The sequence below is a fragment of the Bos taurus genome, chromosome 7, assembly GCF_002263795.3.
Source record: "Bos taurus isolate L1 Dominette 01449 registration number 42190680 breed Hereford chromosome 7, ARS-UCD2.0, whole genome shotgun sequence".
Lineage (NCBI taxonomy): Eukaryota > Metazoa > Chordata > Mammalia > Artiodactyla > Bovidae > Bos > Bos taurus.
In genome coordinates, this window is record NC_037334.1 from 17606507 (window position 1) to 17634214 (window position 27708).

The window sequence follows — 27708 nt, forward strand, 5'->3', positions numbered from 1 at the left end:
CCTATGGGCTGTAGCGCACCAGGCTACTCTGTCCATGAGATTCTCCAGGCAAGAATACTGGAGTGGGTTGCCATGCCCTCCTCAAGGGGATCTTCGTGACCCAGGGATCAAGCCTGTGTCTCCTGCATTTGTAAGCAGGTTCTTTAGCACCTGGGAAACCCCCAAGGAACTTATGCACTCAACACAATCGGACCTGTCCACAAAAGACCCAAGCCTGAGAGCCTGAGCACATTACCTGTACAGAGGAAATGACCTGGCTTTCCAGGGATCCAATTATTTCCAGAGACAGAGTTACAAATTTTCTTAATCTTATGAAATAGTTTGCATTTTCCAAAGATAGTTGAAACAATGTCTTTCATTCCTAATGCCCTTAATTCAATGTCCTTTCTTTGATACTCCTTCCATCAAGCAATGAGGTTTATATTTCCTCCCCTTGAATCACAGCATGCATGTGACTGGTGGTGGAGACACCAGCTCATAAAAAGACCATGCTAAGTCATCACAGTATCACACACTTCCACCTGGTTCTCTTGAGATGCCCATGCTTGACTCAGCTGCCATACTGTGAGGAAGCTCAACTAGCCATGAAAAAAGCAGCTCTCATGGAGAAGAACGTAGACCTCCAGCTTCCAACTCTGGCAGAGCTGCCAGCCAACAGCAAGCACCACCTTCACCTTGTGAGGGAGCTCCTTTCAAAGTGGATCCTCTAGCCCACAGTTGAGCCAACACAACTGTCACTGCATGGAAGAATGTCGAGCCGTCATCAGCAAACTCAGCCCAAATACATGATGGTGTTTTGCTTGTTGTCTGATTCTCTCACCATGATAAGAAGTTCCAGTAGAATAAATGCTTTTTTCTGTGTTATCACAGTATCCTCCATCCCTAGAATAATTCTTGGCATATAGTAGGTGCTCAAGAAGTGTTTGTTGAAGGAATGTGTGAATGAACCAATTGCTATTGGCTTCAGCTTTGCATAATAGGGCTTTGAACTCAGCTAAGACCCACCTCAACTTCTCCCCACCACTTCTGTCTTTTCAAACACATTGGACTTGATTCACCAGAAGACCCCTGCACATACCTTGACACATCTCTCCTGGCCCCTGGAAACTTTTCCTTCCACTTCCCGATTGAAAACCCGGGTTGCAGACACAAGAGTAGTTTCCAAGACTGTTGTGGCAAGTCGAATGGTCTGGGCAACTTCTGGGATTGGCACATTCATCCACATCTGGTGAGTAGAAATGAAAGCCCGGGTCAAGGTAGAAGATGCAGTGAGAACAGAACACTGCAAACAGGAGATTCATTCCACCTGTTCTCCACAAGATGTACCCCCGCCCCCCACAATATCCAGACTTTCTCTTTCTTTCTAAGTTCCCTTGCAATTAGGCATGACAGGAGAATAAATTCTAGCCAATTCTATGCAAGAAAAAGGTGGGTATTCGTTTCAAACTGTAATGATTATAGATTGCAGAAGTGGTTGTCATCCTTTACTCCTCTCTGTGTCCCCACTTTGGGATGAGGTTTGTGCTACACAATGTGACCTTGCCACTCCCTTCTTTAAGATGTGGAGTTTGGTTCACCAGTCCTTGACTCTAGCTGGCTCTATGACTTGCACTGTCCAATTGAAATGGCAGAAGCAATGTGGTGCCACTTCCAAACTTAGACCTCAGAAACCTATTTGCTTCTGCTCATACATTGGGTCCCTGGCCTCTGCCATTTGAACAAACCTCAGGCTAATAAGAAAAAGACAAAGGGAAAGAGAGAAGGATCATCCCAGATGAGTCCCAGACGTGTGAGACAGCCCAGCCATGATTGGCAAAGCTGACACACAGCTGACCACACACAGGAACAAGCCCAGTGGAGACCAGAAGAGTATTGTGCTAAGTCATAAAAACATCACACACTTTCACCTTGTTCTTTTGGAATTCTCATGCTTGACTCAGGCACCATACTCTGAGGAAGCTCAAAGAGCCATGATAAAATATGATAAAGCTCATGTGGAGAAGAATTAAGACCTCCAGCCCACAGCTTCATTCAGCACCAGCTTCACCTTCTGAGTGAGCCCCCTTTAAAGTGGATCTTCTAGCCCCCAGTTGAACAAGCTCAACTGGCACTTTGTGGAACAAAGTCAAGTCATCCTCACCAAAGTCCGCCCAAATACCAGATGCATGCACGTATGTTGCTTCTCATCTGTTTCTCCCCACCCTCAACAAGAAGTTTCAGGAGAACAAATATTTTTGCCTGTGTTACTCACTGCAATATCCTCCATCCCTCGAATAGTGCTTTTCTATATAGCAGGTGCTCAAGAAGTGTTTGTTGAATGAACCCATGAATCGATGAATTGGCTTCAGTTCTGCAGACAAGACTTTGAACTCAGCTAAGACCTACCTCAACTTATAACTCTTCCTCCAGAACTGCTGTCTTTCCAAACAGATGGACTTGATTTCCCAGAAGACCCCTGCACCTACCTTGACATGTCTCCCCTGGTCCCTGGAAAGTCTTCTTTCCACTTCTGGATATATATCCTGAGTTGCAGGCACAAGAGTAGCTTCCAACACTGTTGTGGCAAGTTGAATGCTCTGGGCAACTTCTGGGATTGGCACATTCATCCACATCTGGTTAGTAGAAATGAAAACTCAGATCAAGGCAGAGGAAGAAGCAAGGACAGGGGACTGAAACAGGAGATTCACTCTACCTGTTCACCACCTGATGCTCCCAAATACCCAGATTTTCCCCTTCTCCAAAACTTCCCTTGCAGTTAGGCATGACGTGAGAATAATTCTGGCCAACTGTATGCACACACAAATAGTTTCAAGCATAATGATCATTGATTGCAGAATGGCTTTACTATGAGTAAAGGAATCATCCTTTACTCCTCCCTGTGTCCACACCTTGGGATGAGGTTGGTGCTACACAATGCAACCTTGCCACTCTTCCCTTTAAGATGTGGGGTTTGGTTCACCACCTCTTCACTCTATCTGGTTCTGTGACTTGCTTTCAACAAAGAAGTACAGCTGAAGGAAAGTGGTGCCTGTTCCAAACTTAGACTTCAAGAAGCCTATTTGTTTCTGCTTATGCGTTGGGCCCCTTCCCTCTACCATATGAACCAACCTCAGGCTAATAACAGAAAAGACAAAGTAGAAGAGAGATGGGTCATCCCAGATGAGTCCCAGATATGTGAGACAGCCCAGCCAAGATCAGCAAAGCTGACACACAGCTGACCACAAACACAGCAACAAGCCCAGTGGAGACTTAAAGACCTGACCAGCAGAGCCCAACTCAAAGTGCCAGCACATGGTCAAGAGATAAATAAGTGGTGTTTGTTTTAGCCACTAACCTATGGGATGATTTATTACTCTGCAATAGCTAACTGCTACAAATAGACCAAAAACATCAGAGATGACTTCAAATATCTCCATTCAAAATCAGGTAGAAAATCATAATCTCTACCTCATAGCATCATCAAATGAAGTTCTTAATTAATTGAATAGGTAAAGAAGATCAGCTTCTCTACACATTCCCTGACTGAGGATGTTAGAGCTGAATTCAACTTGGTAGCTGCAATGGTAGCTTAACAGTTGGTGCACTCAGAATGCTCTGGGAAGACCCCACTAGAAAGGCATTCATTAACCTCTGAGGAGCAGTGGAGAAGAGTGAGCAGATAAAGATTAGGTGTCTAAGGTAAGAACACATATGTGCACATGTGTGCTAAGTCACTTCAGTCGTGTCTGAATCTTTGTGACCCTATGGGCTGTAGCGCACCAGGCTACTCTGTCCATGAGATTCTCCAGGCAAGAATACTGGAGTGGGTTGCCATGCCCTCCTCAAGGGGATCTTCGTGACCCAGGGATCAAGCCTGTGTCTCCTGCATTTGTAAGCAGGTTCTTTAGCACCTGGGAAACCCCCAAGGAACTTATGCACTCAACACAATCGGACCTGTCCACAAAAGACCCAAGCCTGAGAGCCTGAGCACATTACCTGTACAGAGGAAATGACCTGGCTTTCCAGGGATCCAATTATTTCCAGAGACAGAGTTACAAATTTTCTTAATCTTATGAAATAGTTTGCATTTTCCAAAGATAGTTGAAACAATGTCTTTCATTCCTAATGCCCTTAATTCAATGTCCTTTCTTTGATACTCCTTCCATCAAGCAATGAGGTTTATATTTCCTCCCCTTGAATCACAGCATGCATGTGACTGGTGGTGGAGACACCAGCTCATAAAAAGACCATGCTAAGTCATCACAGTATCACACACTTCCACCTGGTTCTCTTGAGATGCCCATGCTTGACTCAGCTGCCATACTGTGAGGAAGCTCAACTAGCCATGAAAAAAGCAGCTCTCATGGAGAAGAACGTAGACCTCCAGCTTCCAACTCTGGCAGAACTGCCAGCCAACAGCAAGCACCACCTTCACCTTGTGAGGGAGCTCCTTTCAAAGTGGATCCTCTAGCCCACAGTTGAGCCAACACAACTGTCACTGCATGGAAGAATGTCGAGCCGTCATCAGCAAACTCAGCCCAAATACATGATGGTGTTTTGCTTGTTGTCTGATTCTCTCACCATGATAAGAAGTTCCAGTAGAATAAATGCTTTTTTCTGTGTTATCACAGTATCCTCCATCCCTAGAATAATTCTTGGCATATAGTAGGTGCTCAAGAAGTGTTTGTTGAAGGAATGTGTGAATGAACCAATTGCTATTGGCTTCAGCTTTGCATAATAGGGCTTTGAACTCAGCTAAGACCCACCTCAACTTCTCCCCACCACTTCTGTCTTTTCAAACACATTGGACTTGATTCCCCAGAAGACCCCTGCACATACCTTGACACATCTCTCCTGGCCCCTGGAAACTTTTCCTTCCACTTCTCGATTGAAAACCCGGGTTGCAGACACAAGAGTAGTTTCCAAGACTGTTGTGGCAAGTCGAATGGTCTGGGCAACTTCTGGGATTGGCACATTCATCCACATCTGGTGAGTAGAAATGAAAGCCCGGGTCAAGGTAGAAGATGCAGTGAGAACAGAACACTGCAAACAGGAGATTCATTCCACCTGTTCTCCACAAGATGTACCCCCGCCCCCCACAATATCCAGACTTTCTCTTTCTTTCTAAGTTCCCTTGCAATTAGGCATGACAGGAGAATAAATTCTAGCCAATTCTATGCAAGAAAAAGGTGGGTATTCGTTTCAAACTGTAATGATTATAGATTGCAGAAGTGGTTGTCATCCTTTACTCCTCTCTGTGTCCCCACTTTGGGATGAGGTTTGTGCTACACAATGTGACCTTGCCACTCCCTTCTTTAAGATGTGGAGTTTGGTTCACCAGTCCTTGACTCTAGCTGGCTCTATGACTTGCACTGTCCAATTGAAATGGCAGAAGCAATGTGGTGCCACTTCCAAACTTAGACCTCAGAAACCTATTTGCTTCTGCTCATACATTGGGTCCCTGGCCTCTGCCATTTGAACAAACCTCAGGCTAATAAGAAAAAGACAAAGGGAAAGAGAGAAGGATCATCCCAGATGAGTCCCAGACGTGTGAGACAGCCCAGCCATGATTGGCAAAGCTGACACACAGCTGACCACACACAGGAACAAGCCCAGTGGAGACCAGAAGAGTATTGTGCTAAGTCATAAAAACATCACACACTTTCACCTTGTTCTTTTGGAATTCTCATGCTTGACTCAGGCACCATACTCTGAGGAAGCTCAAAGAGCCATGATAAAATATGATAAAGCTCATGTGGAGAAGAATTAAGACCTCCAGCCCACAGCTTCATTCAGCACCAGCTTCACCTTCTGAGTGAGCCCCCTTTAAAGTGGATCTTCTAGCCCCCAGTTGAACAAGCTCAACTGGCACTTTGTGGAACAAAGTCAAGTCATCCTCACCAAAGTCAGTCCAAATACCATATGCATGCACGTATGTTGCTTCTCATCTGTTTCTCCCCACCCTCAACAAAAAGTTTCAGGAGAACAAATGTTTTGCCTGTGTGACTCCCTGCAGTATCCTCCATCCCTCGAATAGTGCTTTTCTATATAGCAGGTGCTCAAGAAGTGTTTGTTGAATGAACCCATGAATCGATGAATTGGCTTCAGTTCTGCAGACAGGACTTTGAACTCAGCTGAGACCTACCTCAACTTCTAACTCTTCCTCCAGCACTGCTGTCTTTCTAAACAGATTGGAGTTGATTCCACTGAAGACACCTGCACCAACCTTGACATGTCTCCCCTGGTCCCTGGAAAGTCTTCTTTCCACTTCTGGAGTTATATCCTGGGTTGCAGGCACAAGAGTAGCTTCCAAGACTGTTGTGGCAAGTCGAATGCTCTGGGCAACTTCTGGGACTGGCACATTCATCCACATCTGGTGAGTAGAAATGAAAACCCAGTTCAAGGCAGAGGAAGAAGAAAGGACAGGGGACTGAAACAGGAGACTCACTCCACCTGTTCACCACCTGATGCTCCCAAATACCCAGATTTTCCCCTTCTCCAAAACTTCCCTTGCAGTTAGCCATGACACGAGAATTAATTCTGGCCAATTGTATGCACACAAAAGGGTGGAAAATAGTTTCAAGCCATAATGATCATTGATTGCAGAAATGGCTGTCATCCTTTACTCCTCCCTGTGTCCACACCTTGGGATGAGGTTTGTGCTACACAATGTGACCTTGTCACTCTTCTCTTTAAGATGTGGGGTTTGGTTCACCACCTCTTCACTCTATCTGGTTCTGTGACTTGCTTTCAACAAAGAAGTACAGCTGAAGGAAAGTGGTGCCAGTTCCAAACTTAGACCCCAAGAAGCCTATTTGTTTCTGCTTATACACTGGGCCCCTTGCCTCTACCATATGAACAAACCCCAAGCTAATATCAAAAAAAGACAAAGTAGAAGAGAGATGGGTCATCCCAGATGAGTCCCAGATATGTGAGACAGCCCAGCCAAGATCAGCAAAGCTGACACACAACTGACCACAAACACAGGAACAAGCCCAGTGGAGACTTAAAGACCTGACCAGCAGAGCCCAACTCAAAGTGCCAACACATGGTCAGGAGACAAATAAATGGTGTTTGTTTTAGTCACTAACCTATGGGATGATTTATTACTCCGCAATAGCTAGCTGCTACAAATAGACCAGAAGCATCAGCTGCTGCTAAGTCACTCCACTCGTGTCCGACTCTGGCGAATCCATAGACGGCAGCCCACCAGGCTCCCCAGTCCTTGGGATTCTCCAGGCAAGAACACTGGAGTGGGTTGCCATTTCCTTCTCCAATGCATGAAAGTGAAAAGGGAAAGTGAAGTCGCTCAGTCATGTCTGACTCTTGGCGACCCCATGGACTGCGGCCCACCATGCTCCTCCGTCCATGGGATTTGCCAGGCAAGAATACTGGAGTGAGGTGCCATTGCCTTCTCCAAGAAGCATCAGAGATGACTTCAAATATCTCCATTCAAAATCAGGGAGAAAATCATAATCTCTACCTCATAGCATCATCAAATGAAGTTCTTAATTAATTGAATAGGTAAAGAAGATCAGCTTCTCTACACATTCCCTGACTGAGGATGTTAGAGCTGAATTCAACTTGGTAGCTGCAATGGTAGCTTAATAGTTGGTGCACTCAGAATGCTCTGGGAAGACCCCACTGGAAAGACATTCATTAACATCTGAGGAGCAGTGGAGCAGAGTGAGCAGGTAAAGATTAGGTAAGAACACATATGTGCGCATGAGTGCTAAGTCACTTCAGTCATGTCTGAATCTTTGTGACCCTATGGGCTGTAGCGCACCAGGCTACTCTGTCCATGAGATTCTCCAGGCAAGAATACTGGAGTGGGTTGCCATGCCCTCCTCAAGGGGATCTTCCTGACCCAGGGATCAAGCCTGTGTCTCCTGCATTTGTAGGCAGGTTCTTTAGCACCTGGGAAACCCCCAAGAAACTTATGCACCCAACACAATCAGACCTGCCCACAAAAAACCCATGCCTGAGAGCCTGAGCACATTACCTGTACAGGGGAAATGACCTGGCTTTCCAGGGATCCGATTATTTCCAGAGACAGAGTTACAAATTGTCTTCATCTTGTGAAATAGTTTGCATTTCCCAAAGATACTAGAAACAATGTCTTTCATTCCTAATGCCCTTAATTCAATGTCCTTCCTTTGATACTCCTTCCATCAAGCAATGAGGTTTATATTTCCTCCCCTTGAATCACAGCATGCGTGTGACTGTGGTGGTGGAGACACCAGCTCATAAAAAGACCATGCTAAGTCATCACAGTATCACACACTTCCACCTGGTTCTCTTGAGATGCCCATGCTTGACTCAGCTGCCATACTGTGAGGAAGCTCAACTAGCCATGAAAAAATGCAGCTCTCAAGGAGAACTCAGACCTCCAGCTTCCAACTCTAGCAGAGCTGCCAGCCAACAGCCAGCACCATCTTCACCATGTAAGTGAGCCCCTTTCAAAGTGGATCCTCTAGCCCGCAGCTGAGCCAACACAACTGTCACTGCATGGAAGAATGTCAAGCCGTCATCAGCAAACTCAGCCCAAATACATGATGGTGTTTTGTTTGTTGTCTGATTCTCTCACCATGATAAGAAGTTCCAGTAGAATACATGCTTTTTTCTGTGTTAACACAGTATCTTCCATCCCTAGAGTAATGCTTGGCATATAGTAGGTGCTCAAGAAGTGTTTGTTGAATGCATGCATGAATGAATCCATTGCTATAGGCTTCAGCTTTGCATATGAGGGCTTTGAACTCAGCTAAGACCCACCTCAACTTCTCCCCACCACTTCTGTCTTTTCAAACACATTGGACTTGATTCCCCAGAAGACCCCTTCAAATACCTTCACACATCTCTTTTAGCCCCTGGAAACTTTTCCTTCCACTTCTGGATTGAAAACCAGGGTTGCAGACACAAGAGTAACTTCCAGGACTGTTGTGGCAAGTGGAATGCTCTGGGCAACTTCTGGGATTGGCACATTCGTCCACATCTGGTGAGTAGAAATCAAAACTCATGTCAAAGAAGGAGAAGCAGCAAAGACGGGACACTACAAACACGAGATTGTCTCCACCTGACATGCCCCAATATCCAGACTTTCCCCTTCTCCCTAACCTCCCTTGATGTTAGGCATGGCCATGAGAATACATCGGGCCAACTGTATGCACACAAAAGAGTGACAAATAGTTTCAAATGATAATGATCAGTGATCGCAAAAATGGTTGTCATCCTTTAATCTTCCCTGTGTCCACACTTTGGGATGAGGTTTGTGCTACACAGTGTGACCTTGCTACTATGCTCTTTAAGATGTGGGGTTTGGTTCCCAGCCCTTGACTCTAGCTGGCTCTATGACTTGCATTGAATCAATCAATACAGAGCAAGCAACATGGTGTTACTTCAAAACTTAGATCTGGAGAAATCTATGTGCTTCTACTCCTACACTGGGCCCGTTACCTCTGCCATATGAACAAACTCCAGGATAATAAAAAAAAGACAAGATGGAAGAGAGATGGATCACCCCAGATGAGCTCCAGGTATGTGAGACAGCCCAGCCAAGATCAGCAAAGCTGACATGCAACTGCCCAGAAACACATGGAGACCAGCCCAGTGGAAACCGAAAGAACTGACCAGCAGAGCCCAATCTAAACTGCCAACACATGGAATGCAGAGAGCTAAATAAATGGTTGTTGTTTTAGTCACTAACTCTCAGGGTGATTTTGTTACTCAGCAATAGCTAACTGCTACAAATAGATTGGAAAAGTCATAGATGACTGTAAATATCTCCAACTCCAAGCAAAGAGGATATGATAAGGGCTTGGCCACTCCATGCCTTGCTTGATGGAGTCACCCTCCCTTTAAATATATAATAGTGCTGCAGTTTAGAACCAGATTATTATTGGTTGTAGGGAGGCTGCTCTGTGCATTGGAGGATGTTTAGCAGGATCTCTGTTCTCTACCCACCATATGACAATAACACCAACCACCCCATCACCACCACCAGTTTGGACAACCCAAAATGTCTCCAGATGTTGTTAATATCTCCCCTCAGGAGTGGAAAGGTGTGAATCATGTTAATGATAGAGTTCCCTGTTCCTCTCAAGTACCGCCTGATTCACTGCTTAACTCATAGTAGACACTCAAGAGTGAAGAGTGAAGCGAAAGTTGCTCAGTCATGCCTGACTCTTTGTGACCCCATAGACTGTCCATGGAATTCTCCAGGCCAGAATACTGGAGTGGGTAGCCTTTCCCTTCTCCAAGGTATCTTCCCAACCCAGGGATCAAACCCAAGTCTCCCGCATTGCAGGCAAATTCTTTACCAACTGAGCCATCAAAGAAGACCAGTAGATACTCAATGGGAATTCAAACCCATGTTCTTCTACTTAATAACTGTGTCTCTCTGGACAACTGACTTTACCTCTCTGAGCCTCAGTTGGATCATTCCTAAAATGAGGACCATAACCTTTACTTCATAGGATCATCAAATAAAGTTCTCCATTAATTGAGAAGGTAAAAAAGAAGATCAGACTCTCTATACTTGCACAGATGGCATTTTTTAAGGTGAATCCCACTTGGCAGCTGCAACAGTAGCTTCCCAAAGAGTTGGTGCACTCAGAATGCTCTGGGCAGACCCCATGGGAAAGGCATTCATTAATGTCTGAAGAGCAGTGGAGGAGAGTGAGCAGACAAAACATTAGTTGTCTAAAGTTAGAACACACATTCCTAACAATAGGAGCTGTCCACCAAAGACCCATGCCTGAGAGTCTGAGCCCCTTACCTCTACAGGTGAAATGACCTTGCTTTCCTGAGATCCAGTTATTTCCAGTGGGAGAAGAGAAACCAGTCATACAGCTGCACCTATATCTCCCAGGCAGATTTCTGCAGATTGAGTTAGGGCCACATGGTGTGGGACTTTGAGAGCATTCATCTATATCTGGAGAGAAAAAGAGTCAGAGTTACAAATCTTCTTCAAATACATTTTGTATTTTCCAAAGATGGTTGAAACAATGCCTTCTATTTCATATACCCTTAATTTAATGCCCTTTTTTGGTACTCCTTCTATCAAGCAGTGGGGTCTATATCTCCTCTACTTAAATCTGAGCATACTTGTGACTATGGTGGTGGTGACACTAAGTCATTAAAATTACCATGATAAGTCATCAAAATATTGCACACTTCCACACCTTCTCTTGAGATGCTCATGCTTGACTCAATTGCCATACTGTGAGATGCTCAAGCATGAGATGCTCATGCTTGACTCATGCCATACTCAATAAGCCATGAAAAAAACAGCTCTCATGGAGAAGAGCTAAGACCTCCAGCTCACAGCCCTGCAGAGCAACCAGCCAACAGCTATCACCAGCTTGCCAGCCTTGTGAGTGAGCCTCCTTCAAAATGAATCCTCTAGCTCCCAGTTGAGCCACTTCAACTGACACTGTGTGGAACAAAGTCAAGCCATTGTCAGTGAACTCAGCCCAAGTAGAAGATTCATTCAGGAGCAAAATAAATGATCATTGGTGTTTTAATGCACGAAGTTTGCTGCTACCCAGAAATAGATAACCAGAACATTTTGCAAACCCATTATACAAATTTACTCATTGAAGTGCCAATAGAATTGTGCAGTCATGGTACCATGGGGTGAAAAGAAAAAAAAAGGAAAGTGAAAGTCACTCAGACATGTCCGACTCTTTGTGACCCCCTGGAGCCTGCCAGACTCCTCTGTCCATGGAATTCTCCAGGCATTTCTACTGGAATGGGTAGCTGTTCTCTTCTCCAGGGGATCTTCCTGACCCAGGGATTGAACTCAAGTCTCCTACATTGCAGGCAGATTCTTTACCATCTGAGGGGTGGTCCTCCCCTAATTTCCTTCACCCCTGCTCTGCCAAATCACCCTAAATAAACACTTTTTATGCACTTGTCATGCAAATAGTAATGTTCATTCCAGCCTTAAGTAATGAAACATTAGAACCACCTAATTGTCCATCAACTGCAGGGTGAGTAAGTTTAGAGCTGGCATAAGGAATAAGGTAGCACATTCCTTCATTTGACAAGAAACTATAAAATATTCACAATGTATTAGGTACCACAGGTCAAAGACAGAGTAGATAAGGTTCTTATGTAATATCCACCATTTTCTAGATGAGAAATGTTGCTTCTATCCTTTATCTAAAAACAAGAGCCCAAAAGGCTGCTATGTTTACTGAATAACCCATAAACTGTAGCCCAAAGATTTTTTAAAGAATGTTTGTGCAGATGGCAAATAGACACATGAAAAAATACTCAGCATTGCTAATTATCTGAGACATGAAAACCAAAATTACAATGAGGTACCACCTCACACTGGTCAGAATGCCCATCATTAAAAATTCTACAAATAATAAATGCTGGAGAGAGTGTGGAGAAAGGGGACACTTACACACTGTTGGTGGGAATGTAAATCGGTGCAGCCACTATGGAGAACAGTATGGCAGTTCTTCAAAAAACTAAGAACAGAATTGCTTATGATCCAGCAATTCCACTCCTGGGCATATACCAGGACAAAACTATAAATCAAAAGGATACATATACCCCAATATTCATAGCAGCAGTATTTACAATAGCCAAGACATGGAAGTAACCTAAATTTTCATTGACAAAGGAATGGATAAAGAAAGTGTGGTACATATATATAACGGAATATTACTTGGCCATAAAAAAGAATAAATGATACCATTCATAGCAACATGGATGAACCTAGAGATTATACCATGTGAAGTAAGTCAGACAGAAAAGTACAAATACCATATGACATATGTGGAATCTAAAATATGACACAAATGAATTTATTTACAAAACAGAAATAGACTCACAGATATACAGAACAGACTTGTGGTTGCCAAAGGTGGGGGTGGGTAGATTGGCAGTTTGGGATTAGTAGATGCAAAGTATTATATATAGGATGGATAAACAAGGTCCTACTGAATAACACAGGGTTAGGGTTAGGGTTATGGTTTACTATAGGATATTCAATATCCTATAGTAAACCATAGTGGAAAAGAATATATATAATGCCTGAAACTAACATAATATTGTAAATCAACTATATTTTAATAATAACTAATTTTTTTAAGAAAAGGATGTTTGGAGCTCTCTGGGAACTATAATAATGGAAATAAATTATTAAATGGAAATCTTGTTCAGAGCTCAATATACTATAGCCCATGAATCAAATCTGAACTGTCACCTGTTTGTATAAATACAGTTTTATTAAAACACACCTCCACTCATTCATTTATGTATCACTGATGGCTGCTTTTGTACTACAACTGGAGTATTGAGTACTTAAGAGAAAGATCATACAAACTGCAGTCTCCAAAATACTTACTATCTGGCCCCTTACAGAAATAGATTGCAGACCCTTGCAAATTATGTCAGAGGCATGGTCAGACCTTTACTGTCAAGAGGAGAGTTTGGGTCTAAATATAAGGAATATAGACCAAAAATTTAGCTCATTCTAGAAATTATTTTAATTTCTATTATTTATATTAATAGTAGCTCTTGGGACTGTACATGTGCCTAGCACACTGCATACATTACTGCATTTAATCTTCTCAAATATCCTTTAAGGTAGGTACTCTTATACACCCATTTTACAGATGGAAAGATTGAAGCTTAGAGAGATTAAATACATTTCCCCAATGTCTCACATCTGGAGTGTGACAAATAGGTAAGTGGTTGAGAGACTGCCATTAAACTCAAAAAGAACTGGATTTGGATTCCAGTTCAATTGTTCAATGACCCTAAACAAGTCATTTTAGCCCCCCACACCTCAGTCTTCTCATCTGTACAATGGAGATCATCACAGTGCCTATACTATGTGAAAATGCACATAAAGACCTTCACCCAGGGCCTGGTACTCAATACATATTAGAAATTACTTGCATGAAGAGGTGACAGGAAGAAAATCAGTGTTTATTTCTGTATATTGACATACAGCATAATTTTCTTTCTGTTTTTATGAGAATTTTTTTGCCAGGTCTTAGTTGGCAGCATGCAGGATATTTAGTTGCAGCATGTGGGATCTAGTTCCCTGACCAGGGATAGAACCCCAGTCCCCCTGCATTGGGAGCATGGCGTCTTAGCTGGACCACCAGGAAGTTCCTCTTTTTTTATTCTAACACTTATCTCTAAAATCATTAGTGTTTAATGACCAGGAATTATTTTTATAATAGAAAGAAATTAAGAAAGAAAGAGAGAGATGGGGGAAGGAAGGAGGAAGGAGAGGCAGAGGAAAGAAGAAAGAAAACAATGCTTGGGGATACCTACCTACATCTGCTGCCCAGCCAGCTTCTATCTGATTTTACTACCAAATGCTGGGGAGGAGAGGAGGGTTTGATGGGGCATGAACTCACCTTTGCATTCCACTCCTGGGCCCTTAAATGTCTTCAATCCATTGCTGGACAGAAAGCCTCTTTTGCAAGAGCAGTAGTAACTTCTTGAAGTGTTGGTGCAGGTTGCATACGCTGGACACATGGTGGTATCTGTACACCCATTCCCATCTAGGCAACGGAGAAGAAGGAATTTGGGTTAGAGCCCCGAGTGGAGCAGCAAGGGAGAGGAGGAAGGTTGATCCCTGGCTTGGAAAAATCTCCTGGAGAGGGGAATGGCTACCCACTCCAGTATTCTTGCCTGGAGAATCCCGTGGACAGAGGTGACTGGCAGGCTACAGTCCATGGGGTCACAAAGAGTCAGACACGACTGAGTGACTAACACAAACACACACACACAGAACAGTTCAGAGATTTTTTTTAATTAATATATCTATTTTAATTGGAGGCTAATTACTTTACAATATTGTGGTGGTTTTTGCCATACATTGATATGAATCGGCTACAGGTGTACATGTGTCCCCCATCCCGAACCCCCCTCCCACCTCCTTCCTCATCCCATCCCTCTGGGTTGTCCCAGTGCACTGACTTTGAGTGCCCCGTTTCATGCATCGAACTTGGAGTAGTCATCTATTTCACATATGGTAATATACATGTTTCAATGCTATTCTTTCAAGTCATCTCACCCTCACCTTCTCCCACAGAGTCCAAAAGTCTGTTCTTTATATCTATGTCTCTTTTGCTGTCTCACATATAGAGTCATTGTTACCATCTTTCTAAATTCCATATATATATGTTAATATACTGTATTGGTGTTTTTCTTTCTGACTTACTTCACTCTGTACAATAGGTTCCAGTTTCATCCACCTCATTAGAACTGATTCAAATGCATTCTTTTTAATGGCTGAGAAATATTCTATTGTGTATATGTACCACAACTTCCTTATCCATTAATCTGCCAATGGACATCTAGGTTGCTTCCATGTCCCAGCTATTGTAAACAGTGCTGTAATGAACATTGGGGTACACGAGTCTCTTTCAATTCTGGTTTCCTCAGTGTGTACGCCCAGCAGTGGGATTGGTGGGTTGTATGGCAGTTACATTTCCAGTTTTTTAAGAAGTCTCCACACTGTTCTCCATAGTGGCTGTACTAGTTTGCATTCCCACCAACAGTGTTAGAGGGTTCCCTTTTCTCCACACCCTCTCCAGCATTTATTGCTTATAGACTTTAGGATCGCACCCATTCTGACTGGTGTGAAATGGTACCTCATTGTAGTTTTGATTTGCATTTCTCTGATAATGAGTGATGTTGAGCATCTTTTCATGTGTTTGTTAGCCATCTGTATGTCTTCTTTGGAGAACTGTCTGTTTAGTTCTTTGGCCCATTTTTTGATTGCGTCGTTTATTTTTCTGGTATTGAGCTGCATGAGCTGTTTGTACATTTTTGACATTAATTCTGTGTCAGTTGCTTCATTTGCTATTATTTTATCCCATTCTAAAGGCTGTCTTTTCACCTTGCTTATAGTTTCCTTCATTGTGCAAAAGCTTTTAAGTTTAATTAGGTCCCATTTGTTTATTTTTGCTTTTATTTCCATGACTCTGGGAGCTGGGTCATAGAGGATCCTGCTGTGATCTATGTCAGAGAATGTTTTGCCTATCTTTTCCTCTAGGAGTTTTAAAGTTTCTGGTCTTACATTTATATCTTTAATCCATTTTGAGTTTATTTTTGTGTATGGTGTTAGAAAGTGTTCTAGTTTCATTCTTTTACAGATGGTTGACCAGTTTTCCCAGCACCACTTGTGAAAGAAATTGTATTTTCCCCATTGTATATTTTTGCCTCCTTTGTCAAAGATAAGGTATCCATAGATGCACAGATATATCTCTGGGCTTTCTATTTAGTTCCACTGATCTATATTTCTGTCTTTGTGCCAGTACCATACTATCTTGATGACTGTAGCTTTGTAGTATAGCCTGAAGAAACCAGGAATAAAACGACCATATGACCCAGTAATCCCACTACTGAGCATAGACCCTGAGAAAACCATAATTCAAAAAGACACATGTATCCCAATGTTCACTGCAGCACTATTTACAATAGCCAGGATATGGAAGCAACCTGGATGCCCCATTGACAGATGAATGGATAAAGAAGTTGTGGTACATTTATACAATGGAATATAACTCAGCCATAAAAAGGAACAAATTTGAGTCTGTTGTAGTAAAGTGGATGAAACTAGAGCCTGTTTTACAGAGTGAAGTAAGTCAGAAAGAGAAAAACAATATCATATACTAAAGCATGTGTATGGAATCTAGAAAAATGGTGATGATGAACCTATTTGCAGGGCAGGAATAGAGATGCAGACATAGAAAACAGACTTATGGGCACAGCAGAGGAACGAGAGGGCGGGACAAACTGAGACGGTAGCATTGACATAGGTATGCTATCATGTGTAAAATAGATAGCCAGTGGGAAACTGCTGCCTAGCACAGGGAGCTCACCTCAGTGCTCTGCGGTGTCCTAGTTGGGTGGGATGTGGAGAGGGGGCCCCAAGAGGGAGGGGATATATGTGAAGCTGATTCACTTCACTGTACAGCAGAAACCACCATTGTAAAGTCATTAGACGCCAATTTAAAATTTAATTGATTTTAAAAACTATGAAAATTATGGCTTTTCGTTACTAAGGTCTTGAGAGCCAGACTCTTTGTCACCTACAACATGCCTTGTTTATTTCCCTTCCCTGCACAATGCCTCAGATTCTGTCTTTCTTCTCATTTCCAGCTTCCTCTTTCATCTGCAGAGGCAAAACTTCTCTTTGCAGATTTCCGGTGTATTACCACTTGTGATCTCTCAACGCTGAGTTTCCTATTACTTTCCTCTAGCTCTACCTCTCATAACTCAAATCCATCCCAAACCAGAGTAGCAACACCGTCAGTCCTGTGTGACCTGTGTCAGCCTTCCTGGCTCATCTTCGACCTGGTCCCGCTAGCCACGTTCACCTTTGCTCAGTTCTCCAAATTTTCTCTGGTCTGCAGATCCTGCCAGAATCAGGCGAGCCAATTCCTTACAATAAATCTTTACACATATTTATATGTGGGCTTCCCAGTGGCTCAGACGGTAAAGAATCTACCTGCCAATGCAGGAGACCTGGGTTCAGTCCCTGGTTTGGGAAGATCTCATAGAGGAGTGCATGGCAACCTACTCCAGTATTCTTGCCTGGAGAATCCCATGGACAGAGAAGCCTGGTGAGCGACAGTCCATGGGGTCGCAAAGAGTCAGACACGATTGAGCGGCTTTCACTTTCACTTTTATTATCTCTGCTCCTTGCTGTTAATAAACATACTCCCTTCTGAAATGCTCTGTGTCTGGAAATTCTTTTCCAACATACGCTCGGACTGCCATGACAGTTGCCATGATCATGAGCCCTAAATCCAAAATTCAGACCCAGGAAGGGCGATTCCACAGCCCATCTTGTGACAACTCCACATGGAGTTGAATCCTCACTTTGGTGGTACTAGTGGTAAAGAACCCATCTGCCAATTCAGGAGAGGTAAGAGATGCAGGTTGAATCCCTGGGTGGGGAAGATCTCATGGAGGAGGGCATGGCAACCCACTCCAGTATTCTTGCCTGAGAATCCCATGGACAGAAAAGCCTGGTGGGCACAAAGAGTCGGACATGACTAAAGCGACTTAGCACACACGCATTACACTATACATAGTAATCAGGTGACAAAACCAAGAGATGGAGGCACTTGCCCAAGGTCTAATTGCCTTCAAGCTGGGGGAGTCTCTTACCAAGACTCGACGATGACCACCGTGGCTGTTCATCTGCAAGAAAAGAAGAGTCAGTAGATTTTTTGAGAGCTGGCCATGCCCCATTGTCTCAAACCAGGCTCCTTGTTTCCCTGGGCACCAGTGATCACGGTGGTGAGTTGTGAAAGTGGGAGTGGAGATGTAAAGAGGAAAACCCAGCCTCTTCCTGAGGATTTACGTTCATCAGGTAGGTGGAAGGAACTCCTCATGAATTCTTCACACCTTGCCAGGTAACAAAGGGTGGATACCAATGTTCATGGCAGCACTATGGAAGTAACCCCTGTCCATCCACAGATGAATGGATAAAGATGTGGTACATATATACCATGGACTATCACTCAGCCATAAACAAGAATGAAACAATGCCATCTACCGCAACAGAGATTATCATACTAAGTGAAGTAAATCAGAGAAAGACAAGTATCATATGACATGGCTTATATGTGGAATCTTTAAAAATATAATACAGACAAACTTATTTACAAAACAGAAATAGACTCACAGACATAGAAAACAAATTTATGGTTGCCAAAGTGGAAAGGGGATCAGGGAGAGATGAACAAGAACTTTGGGATTAGCTAATGCACACCATTGTATATAAAATAAACAACAAAGACCTATTATACAGCACAGGGAACTATATTCAATGGCTTGTAGCAACCTATGATGGAAAAGAATATGAGAAGATATATATATATATATATCTCACTTTTCTGGACACCTGAAACTAACACAACATTGTAAATTAACTATACTTCAATTTTAAAAACCAGTTTTTAAAAAGGGGTACATGTGTACTAAGTCACTTCAGTCACATCCAACTCTGTGTGACCCTATGGACTGTAGCCCTCCAGGCTCATCTGTCCGTGATATTCTGCAGGTAAGAATACTGGAGTGGGTTGACATGCCCTCCTCCAGGGCATCTGCCCCACCCAAGGATCCAACCTGTGTCTCTTACGTCTCCTTACCTTTCTGGATCTGCAGGCAGTTTCTTTACCACTAGCACTACCTGGGAAGCCCTTAAAAAGGGGGTGGGGGAATTCCCTGGCCCAGTGATTAAAACACTGCTTCATCGCAGGAGCCACAGGTTTAACCCCTGCTGGGGGAACTAAGCATGCTGTGCAGTGCAGTGAAAAAAAAAAATTTTTTTAAATGGGTAGGGGGGCTAACAGCCATTCCCCCTTTCACTTTACCTAACTGGCATCCCATCTCACACTGTCTCGCTGGCCTGGAAGCACTGCTTGACAGACTTGGGAGTATAACAGCCTCTGGTGTGATTCATACTCCAGAGCTCCTGGCAGGATCAGGCTGTGACAGAAACTTTCCTGAAATATCTTCTGAATGACTTGTTCTTCCCCCTGCTCAATCCCTGTTCCCCTTCCTCCCCTACAAGTGTCTCCTGGGAGCCCTCCCTTAGTAAGTTACTCACAAGAATCCTCATCTCTGACTCTGCTTCTTTGGAAACTAACCAAAAGCAGGTGCTGGTCCTGAAAGGGATGACAGAGGATGGTTGGATGGCATCACCACCTCATCGGACATGAGTTTGAGCAAGCTCCTGGAGGTGGTGATGGACAGGGAGGGCTGGTGTGCTGCAGTCCATGTGGGTCACAAAGAGTCGGACACGACTGAGCAACTGAACTGAACTTTATTTCCTTTTTTATTGTAGTTGATTTACAATGTTGTATTAGCTTCTGGGATATAGTAAAATGATTCATATATATACATATATGTATGTATATATATTCTTTTTCATTATATATTATTTCAAGATACTGAACATAGTTCCCTGTGCTATACAATAGGACCTTGTTGCTTATTTATTTTATATATAGTGCTGTGTATCTGTTGTTTCATTTGCTTTCATCTTTTTCTAAGAAGATAATAATTACTTATTGTAAAAAACTCAAACAATGCAGAAGTATATAAAATTAAAAGTGAAGACTTCCCTGTGCTCCATTCTTATACCAAGAGATCACCACTGTCAAAAAGAGTGAATACTTCCAGATTAGGTCCTGTTCACAAACTCAGTCATGTAAATATGTTAAATATGAATAAATGTATAAATTCACACAATTTTCTTAATGTGAATGGTATCATGCAATATACAGTCCAATACAGTAGATGACTATTTATTCTGAAATCTATTAAAATTAAGTAAAATGAAGCATTAATTCTTCAGTTACACTAGCCACACTCCAAGTTCTCGGGAGCTCCACTGACTAGTGACTACTGTAGATCTAGAACATATTCACTGAAAGTTCTTTTCAACCACTCTGTTCTGCTTATAACTTTTTTCTCCATGCTACAGTAAGTCTTGCAAACCAAGAGCAGCAAAATTTGCCAAATGTTGAAGTTGGGCAATATGTACATGGGAGTTTTTTATACTATTTTTCCTACCTTTGAATGTTTATTTCTATAATTTAAAAAAAGTAAGAAAATAATGTTTTGGGTAACTTGCCAAGTCAGTTCACATGACTGAACTCATGCTTTCCAACAGCTGCCTAGTATTGCATTAAAATGGGCTCTAACTGTGCCAGAGATAGCTCAGTAGCCCAAGATCAAACAAAAACTCCACACTTTCCTTTCTGTGATGTAACATTGAGAGTAGAAGGCAGCTACCCAGCCATGGACTACATTTCCCAGCTCACCTTGCATCCAGGTATGGTCATGTGACCCTGAGTGGACGTGACAAGTGTCACTGCTAAGCCTGGGTTTTAATAACGTGCCTTCTCCACTATCTGCAGAGACTCCAAGGCACTAGTGTGGCTGAGTCACAAACAGAAAGCATCTGGGTTCCTGAATCAGCTCATGTAAGAAAACCACCCACTAGCAAGAGATATCCTCATTGGACTCTTGAACAAACAAGAATTAAATTTCTTTTTCTTAAGCCACTGACGGGGGTATATTTGCTGCAGTAGCTTGGGGTACTCTAACAAATGCAACAAGTTTTCCAGCCAGTTCCCAGGGGTAAATATACATTCGTTTACTCCAGTGTTGTTACCATGCTTTACCAATGGACAGAACACCTCATTCAGAGTCCATACTTCACAGCTGCAAGATCCCACAGGCTTCCCCTGTGACAACACCCACACATCATCTTGGTAGGAACAAGAGTAGGGTGAGAAAATTTGAAAGATTAACTCTTCCTACAATATAGACTGAGTTTCCCAAACAATGCTGAACCAGAAAACAGACACTGACAACATTAAGAACTGACAGTGTTTCTCTTCCTGAATCCAGCAGGAGCTTGTGTGGAAAATGAGAATACTTAACAAAGCATCCAAAAATGCATTTCTTTTCACATTGAGTTGTAGTTTGATAAAACTCCATATGCATTCCCATGGCACCACCATTTACGAAGCCAGATGATTGACAAAGTTACCTCTTTGGGTTTAAGCTTCACAACATTCCTATGGGATAGGAACCCTTGTTACCTGTATTCTGCAGCTGAGGAAACTGAAGATCAGAGAGGTTGTGTGACTTGCCTGAGGTCACACAGCAATTTTAAGGTACAAGGAAAAGAGCTCAGGTGGGAACCTGGACATGGGATGTTATCCCTTTCTTGGCCACTGACTAGCTCGTGGCAAGTGTCCAGCCGTGGTGCAGCCTCCTGGGACAGAAGTGTGTCCTCCCCACCACATTGGGCATATGGAGTCTCTTTGTCCAACTTACGCCTTGTCATTGATCCCAGTGTGGGTAATGTGAGCATTCCCCAGGTGTATATACCACAACACCCTGTGAAGAAAGAAAAACACCATGATGCATCAAGAAGTTCTTTGGACTCAACCTGAAAAATTACTCCTGGACTGGTCTCATAGAAGCAGGGCTTTTTAAAATATTTATTAGTTTATTTGGCTGTGCCAGGTCTTAGCTGCAGTACACTGGATCTTTGATCTTCACTGTGGCTTGCAAACTCTTTAGTTGTGCCATGCAGGATCTACTTCGCTGATCAGGGATCCAACCTAGGTCCCCTGCATTGGTAGCTCAAAGTCTTAGGCACTGGACCACCAGGGAAGTCCCTAGAAACAGGTCTGATGAGCCTAAATGAAAGCCCCGGCTGAGTGACAAGCATGAGTGATTATACAGTCTTCACAGCAACCATTCCTGCTTTCCGGCACTTCATCTTTTTTTTCACTTTGTTTGTATTACCTTCATTTCCTTTTCAACTACAAAGAGTTCCAGCTTATTTTCAAAAACATACATTTTTTTTTTCTGGGCTTTGAAATGGAGCAAAACCCTACAGTCCTTGTGCCTTCCCCCAACCTCCATGTCCTCTGCCTGCCTTTTATCTGTGGAAAATTTGAGTTAAAGGATAAGTTCAATCCAAGAAATGAGAACAGGCAGAAACAAAGGAGAGCAAATAATGATTAATGCAGTCATCAAGCATAGTCAAAGACTTTCAGTTCCTTCTCAAGGGCTACAGACAATTTTCTGAGCCACAGCCTGTGAGCTGTCTTATTCTGAAAGCCCCACCAGGTGGAGAAGTTAACCTCATGAGGGCCAGACAGTACCCACGGCATAAGCTGCCATAATTCTGAGAACTGGCCTCAAAGAAATGGAAATAAACTGATCCTGGAACTGAAGACTGACTGTCCCTAAAACAACTCAAACTCTTTAGGGTCGCAAAGAGTCGGACACGACTGAGCGACTTCACTTCAAAACAACCAAGATGACCAATCTAAAGATGACTGTCAAAGACGACCGCGCTGTTTCTGTGTGTAGCCTCCTCCTTCTGTCCATGAAAACTCTTGTCCCACTGACTGCCAGTGTAGGGGAGTTGGCCTTTGGGCAGATGTCCGCCCTCCCTCCTCAGTTGCCAACATTGAAATAAAACAAACTTTCTGCCAGCCTGGCCTTTTTACTGGCTTTTGAGCAGTGAGCAGCTGAGCTCACCACCTTTCTGTAACAGGCTGTAAAACTCAAGTTTATGAACCAATAAAATCAGAGTTATAAGGCAAAATAGAAAACATAGACCAACACAATGGAAGTCCACCTTCTAAGTTCTCAGGTTCCAACCTGTATCTGCCTCAGGGAGGTTTATCCTTACACTTCCAGTTTATTTCATGCCGGAGAAGGAGGCTCTACAACTTTTACGCAAAGAAATTTCAATGCTTTAAAACTATAATCATGTTTCAGTGGTTGTAATTACTTAAATAAAATTACTAACTTAGAGCTTGGGTTTCTCTATCTGTTCAAGTTTTTTTTTTTTTTTTTCTAAAACATACATTTAAACAATCATTCTCAAAGGGAATAACCTCTAGTCAAGGTTATGGTTTTTCCAGTGGTCATGTATAGATGTGAGAGTTGGACTGTGAAGAAAGCTGAGTGCCAAAGAATTGATGCTTTTGAACTGTGCTGTTGGAGAAGACTCTTGAGAGTCCCTTGGACTGCAAGGAAATCCAACCAGTCCACTCTGAAGGAGATCGGCCCTGGGATTTCTTTGGAAGGAATGATGCTAAAGCTGAAACTCCAGTACTTTGGCCACCTCATGCGAAGAGTTGACTCATTGGAAAAGACTCTGATGCTGGGAGGGATTGGGGGCAGGAGGAGAAGGGGACGACAGAAGATGAGATGGCTGGATGGCATCACCGACTCGATGGACGTGAGTCTGAGTGAACTCTGGGAGTTGGTGATGGACAGGGAAGCCTGGCATGCTGCGATTCATGGGGTCGCAAAGAGTCGGACACGACTGGGCGACTGAACTGAACTGAACTGAACTAAAAAGGCAAACCTTGGCTCTTGTAAAGAGATGAAAAAAAAATCTTGCTGTTTTATGTATAGAACACATACATATATGCATATAATATATAAATAAGTATATAGTATATCCATAGAGCTGCCATGTGTTAAGTGTTAGTTGCTCAGTCATGTCTGACTCTTTGTGACCCCATGGACTACAGCCCACTAGGCTCCTCTGTCCATGGGATTCTCCAGGGAAGAATACTGGAGTGAGTAGCCATTCCCTTCTCCAAGGGATCTTCCCTACCCAGGGATCAAACCCAGGTCTCCTGTATTGCAGGCAGACTCTTCACGATTTGAGCCACCAGGGAAACTCATAGTATATCCATAGTATTAAATTGGATGGGAGGGTAAGATGATTCTTAATTTTATTTTGGCCATGCCGCCCGGCACAGGGGAATCACAGTTCACCAACGAGGGATCACACCGGGGCCCTCTGCAGTGGAAGCACAGAGTCTTAACCACTGGAGCACCAGGGAAGTCCACAATTCTTTTTTTTTTTTTTTTAATGTCTAAAAGGCAGTTCAGCTACTCCAGCATTAAGCTCTTCTCTGTCACCACCACTACCACCATCATAATCACATCATCTTCATCATCACCACTACCACCACCGTATCTTTGCCATCATCGTTATCTTCAACATCACCACTGTCACCACCACCACCACCATCATCACTACCATCATCACCACTCTTTGCATATTAAGGGCAGAATCGGAGTGCTAGTGGCCAGCACTACTGCTGACACTTCAAAGAACAAGTCTGCATTTTAGCACTTGAGGTCCACAAGCGACCTGCTCCTTCTAATGCAGCCTGCCAGTCAGCAAGTCCCAAGGAACCTAACTCCCACCTTTCTTATTTTTTTTTTTTTTTTTGAAAGTCACTCAGTCGTGTCCGACTCTTTGCGACGCCATGGACTATACAGTCCATGGAATTCTCCAGGCAAGAATACTGGAGTGGGTAGCCTTTCCCTTCCCCAGGGGATCTTCCCAACCCAGGGATTGAAGCCAGGTCTCCTGCACTGCAGGCAGATTCTTTACCAGTTGAGCCACAAGAGAAGCCCAAGAATACTGGAGTGGATAGCCTATCCCTTCTCCAGGGGATCTTTCCTACCCAGGAATTGAACCCAGGTCTTCTGCATTGCAGGTGGATTCTTTACCAACTGAGCTATCAGGAAGCCTTATCTTTAACTGAAATTCTCTTGCCCTTTAATTATTTTAGAGGCAACAAAGCATCATGTTTAAGCATATCAGCTCTAGTGTCAAAATGCTTGGGTTTAAAAATTTGTTATAAGAGGACTTCCCTGGTCATCCAGTGATTAGGACTCCAAGCTTCCAATATAGGGAACTCAGATTCAATCAGGGAAGTAGATCCCTGGGAAGTAGAAGGTGATGGCACCCCACTCCAGTACTCTTGCCTGGAAAATCCCATGGACAGAGGAGCCTGGAAGGCTGCAGTCCATGGGGTCGCTAAGAGTCGGATACAACCGAGCTACTTCACTTTCACTTTTCACTTTCATGCATTGGAGAAGGAAATGGGAACCCACTCCAGTGTTCTTGCCTGGAGATTCCCAGGGATGAGGGAGCTTGGTGGGCTGCCGTCTATGGGGTCGCACACAACTGAAGCGACTTAGCAGCAGCAACAACAAATCCCATGTGCCGAAATCAAAAAAGATTCTACATGCCACAGCTGAGACATGGCACAGACAAATAAATAAATAAATATTTCTGTAAAAAAAAAAATCAAACCCAGAAAAAGCTGACATCTGAAGAAAAAGAACAAGGTTGACTCCATCTCACTGTTCTTCAGAAATAGCTTCCCTGACTTCCCCCTTCACATAATCCCTAGTCACACTCTATGGCAATTTCTTCCCTAGCAATTGTCATTCCCTGAAATGCTTTTGTTTATTTGTTATTTGGAGCAGCAGAGTTTAGAAAAAAATTGCAGGCTCCGCAACAAGGTTGTTAGTGTTAGTTGCTGGGTTGTGTCTAACTCTTTTCGACCCCATAGACTGTAGCCAACCAGGCTCATCTGTCCAAGGAATTCTCCAGGCAAGAATACTGGAGGGGTAGCCATTCCCTTCTCCAGGGGATCATCCCAGCCCAGGGATCGAACTCGCATCTCTCACATTGCAGGCAGATTCTTTACCATCTGAGTCACCAGGCTGCCCAGTTTTAAATCCTGGCTGTAACCCCTTACTAGCTAAGTGGGCTTGGGCAAGTTATTTCATCTCTGTTGCCTCATTTTTCTCCTTTGTAAAATGGGATTTTACATGACCTGATATCAGAGGAATTTAGTGAAGGTTGAATGCAGTCTGTTTGAGGAACTTAGAAGGTTGCTATTACCGTCAGAGGTAATATTTCCTTTCTTCCTGCCTCCTCCTGCCGGTATGTCAGCTTCTCAAGGGCAGGAACCTTGTCTGTTCATTCACAGCTCTATCCCTGGTGCCTAAAACAGCACCTGGCACATAGTAGGTGCACAGGAAATACATGCCAAATGAAGGACTGTAACAAAACCCTTCCCTGATGGATGAATCCCCTGGACTGACTTTTTGGTCAAAGCTTCCCCAGTGAAGTTGTACAGCATCCAGCCTAGAATCATGATGTCCTGGCTGGACAGTCGAGGTCCCCCATCTTCCTCAGAGTCTGTTTCCCCCAGGCCTCCTATTCCACATCACACTCACCCCAAAAGAGGAGAAAACTGAAGCTCCACATCGTGCAGGTCCTGCCATTCAAAGAGGAGTACTTTCCCCCTGTTCCCAGGCTTTTCAACAACTGAGGGCGTGGAAAGAAGGGGAGGGCAGAGCGAGAATTGCTCAAGGCAGCCAGAGCATCACGCCCTTTTCTGCTGAGTTGCCTCTACTCAGAAAGGACACTCTGACAAGGCTCGAAGTCTTTCCTTTCTCCACAATGAAGATAAGATCATCTGGTTAGTGTGTCATTGTGTGGGTCTATCTCCCCCTCTCTCTCTTTTCTTCCCACTCACTTTTTCCTTACCCCTACCAAGATCTATCTCCCATCTCTCATCACCTTATTTTATTGCATGCATGCTAAGCTGCTTTAGTCATGTCCAACTCTTTGTGACCCCATGGACTGTAGCCCTACAGGCTCCTCTCACTGTGGGATTCTCCAGGCAAGATTACTGGAGTGGGTTGCCGTGCCCTCTTCCAGGGGATCTTCCTGACCCAGGGATTGAACCCGCATCTCTCGTGTCTTCTGCACTGGCAGGCAGGTTCTTTAGCCACTGAAGAAAGCCCATTTATTTTATTGTACCCAATAATAAATAAGCTACCACTACCTAACCTCAAGGAAGCAAGCCCCAAACTCAAGGGTCCCCTCTCAACCTGCCCCATACAAACATCATAGCCATCAAGCATCAGACACTGTGTTAAACATGTTTCCAATAAAATTTAATTTCATCATCATTCAATGTAATATAGTAGGGATTCTTACCCCTGCCTATTTCACCAAAAATAAAAAGTACAATTAGAGTGGAAACCAAGGGCTTCCCTGGTGGCTCAGTGATTAAGAACCAACCTGCCAATGCAGGAGACAGGTTCCATCTCTAGTCCGGGAAGATCCCATGTGCCAAGAAGCAGCTAAGTCCATCCACCGTAACTACTGAGCCTGTGGCCTAGAGTCCAGACGCTGCAACTACTGTAGTCCAAGTGCCTTACAGCCCTTGCTCCACAGCAAGAGAAGCCAGCACAGTGAGAAGCTTGTGCACCACAACTAGAGATTAGCCCCTGCCTTCCACAACTAGGGGAAAGCCTGTTCAGCAACAAAGATGCAGCACAGCCCAAAATAAATAAGTAAAA

The 27708-nt window shown here is 43.5% G+C and overlaps 1 protein-coding gene across 13 annotated transcripts in view; it reads right to left on the reverse strand.

Annotated features, from left to right (window-relative positions):
- The window catches only part of LOC508459 (adhesion G protein-coupled receptor E1), a 75335-nt gene extending 48698 nt beyond the window's left edge, over window positions 1–26637 (reverse strand). For 8 of the 13 annotated variants that reach the window (XM_059888613.1, XM_059888616.1, XM_059888617.1 and 5 more), the window contains exons 1-10: window positions 26575–26637; window positions 21826–21888; window positions 18136–18168; window positions 14367–14513; window positions 10754–10909; window positions 8825–8971; window positions 6206–6352; window positions 4819–4965; window positions 2466–2612; window positions 1079–1225 (exon numbers count right to left, since the gene is read on the reverse strand). In XM_059888613.1, coding sequence (XP_059744596.1) covers window positions 1079–1225; window positions 2466–2612; window positions 4819–4965; window positions 6206–6352; window positions 8825–8971; window positions 10754–10909; window positions 14367–14513; window positions 18136–18168; window positions 21826–21888; window positions 26575–26605 — 1165 coding nt within the window. In that variant the 5' untranslated portion in view covers window positions 26606–26637. The remainder of the gene's footprint in view (window positions 1–1078; window positions 1226–2465; window positions 2613–4818; window positions 4966–6205; window positions 6353–8824; window positions 8972–10753; window positions 10910–14366; window positions 14514–18135; window positions 18169–21825; window positions 21889–26574) is intronic. The other 5 variants (XM_059888610.1, XM_059888612.1, XM_059888611.1 and 2 more) reach the window with 5 other exon arrangements.
- Between the last annotated feature and the right edge of the window lie 1071 nt (window positions 26638–27708).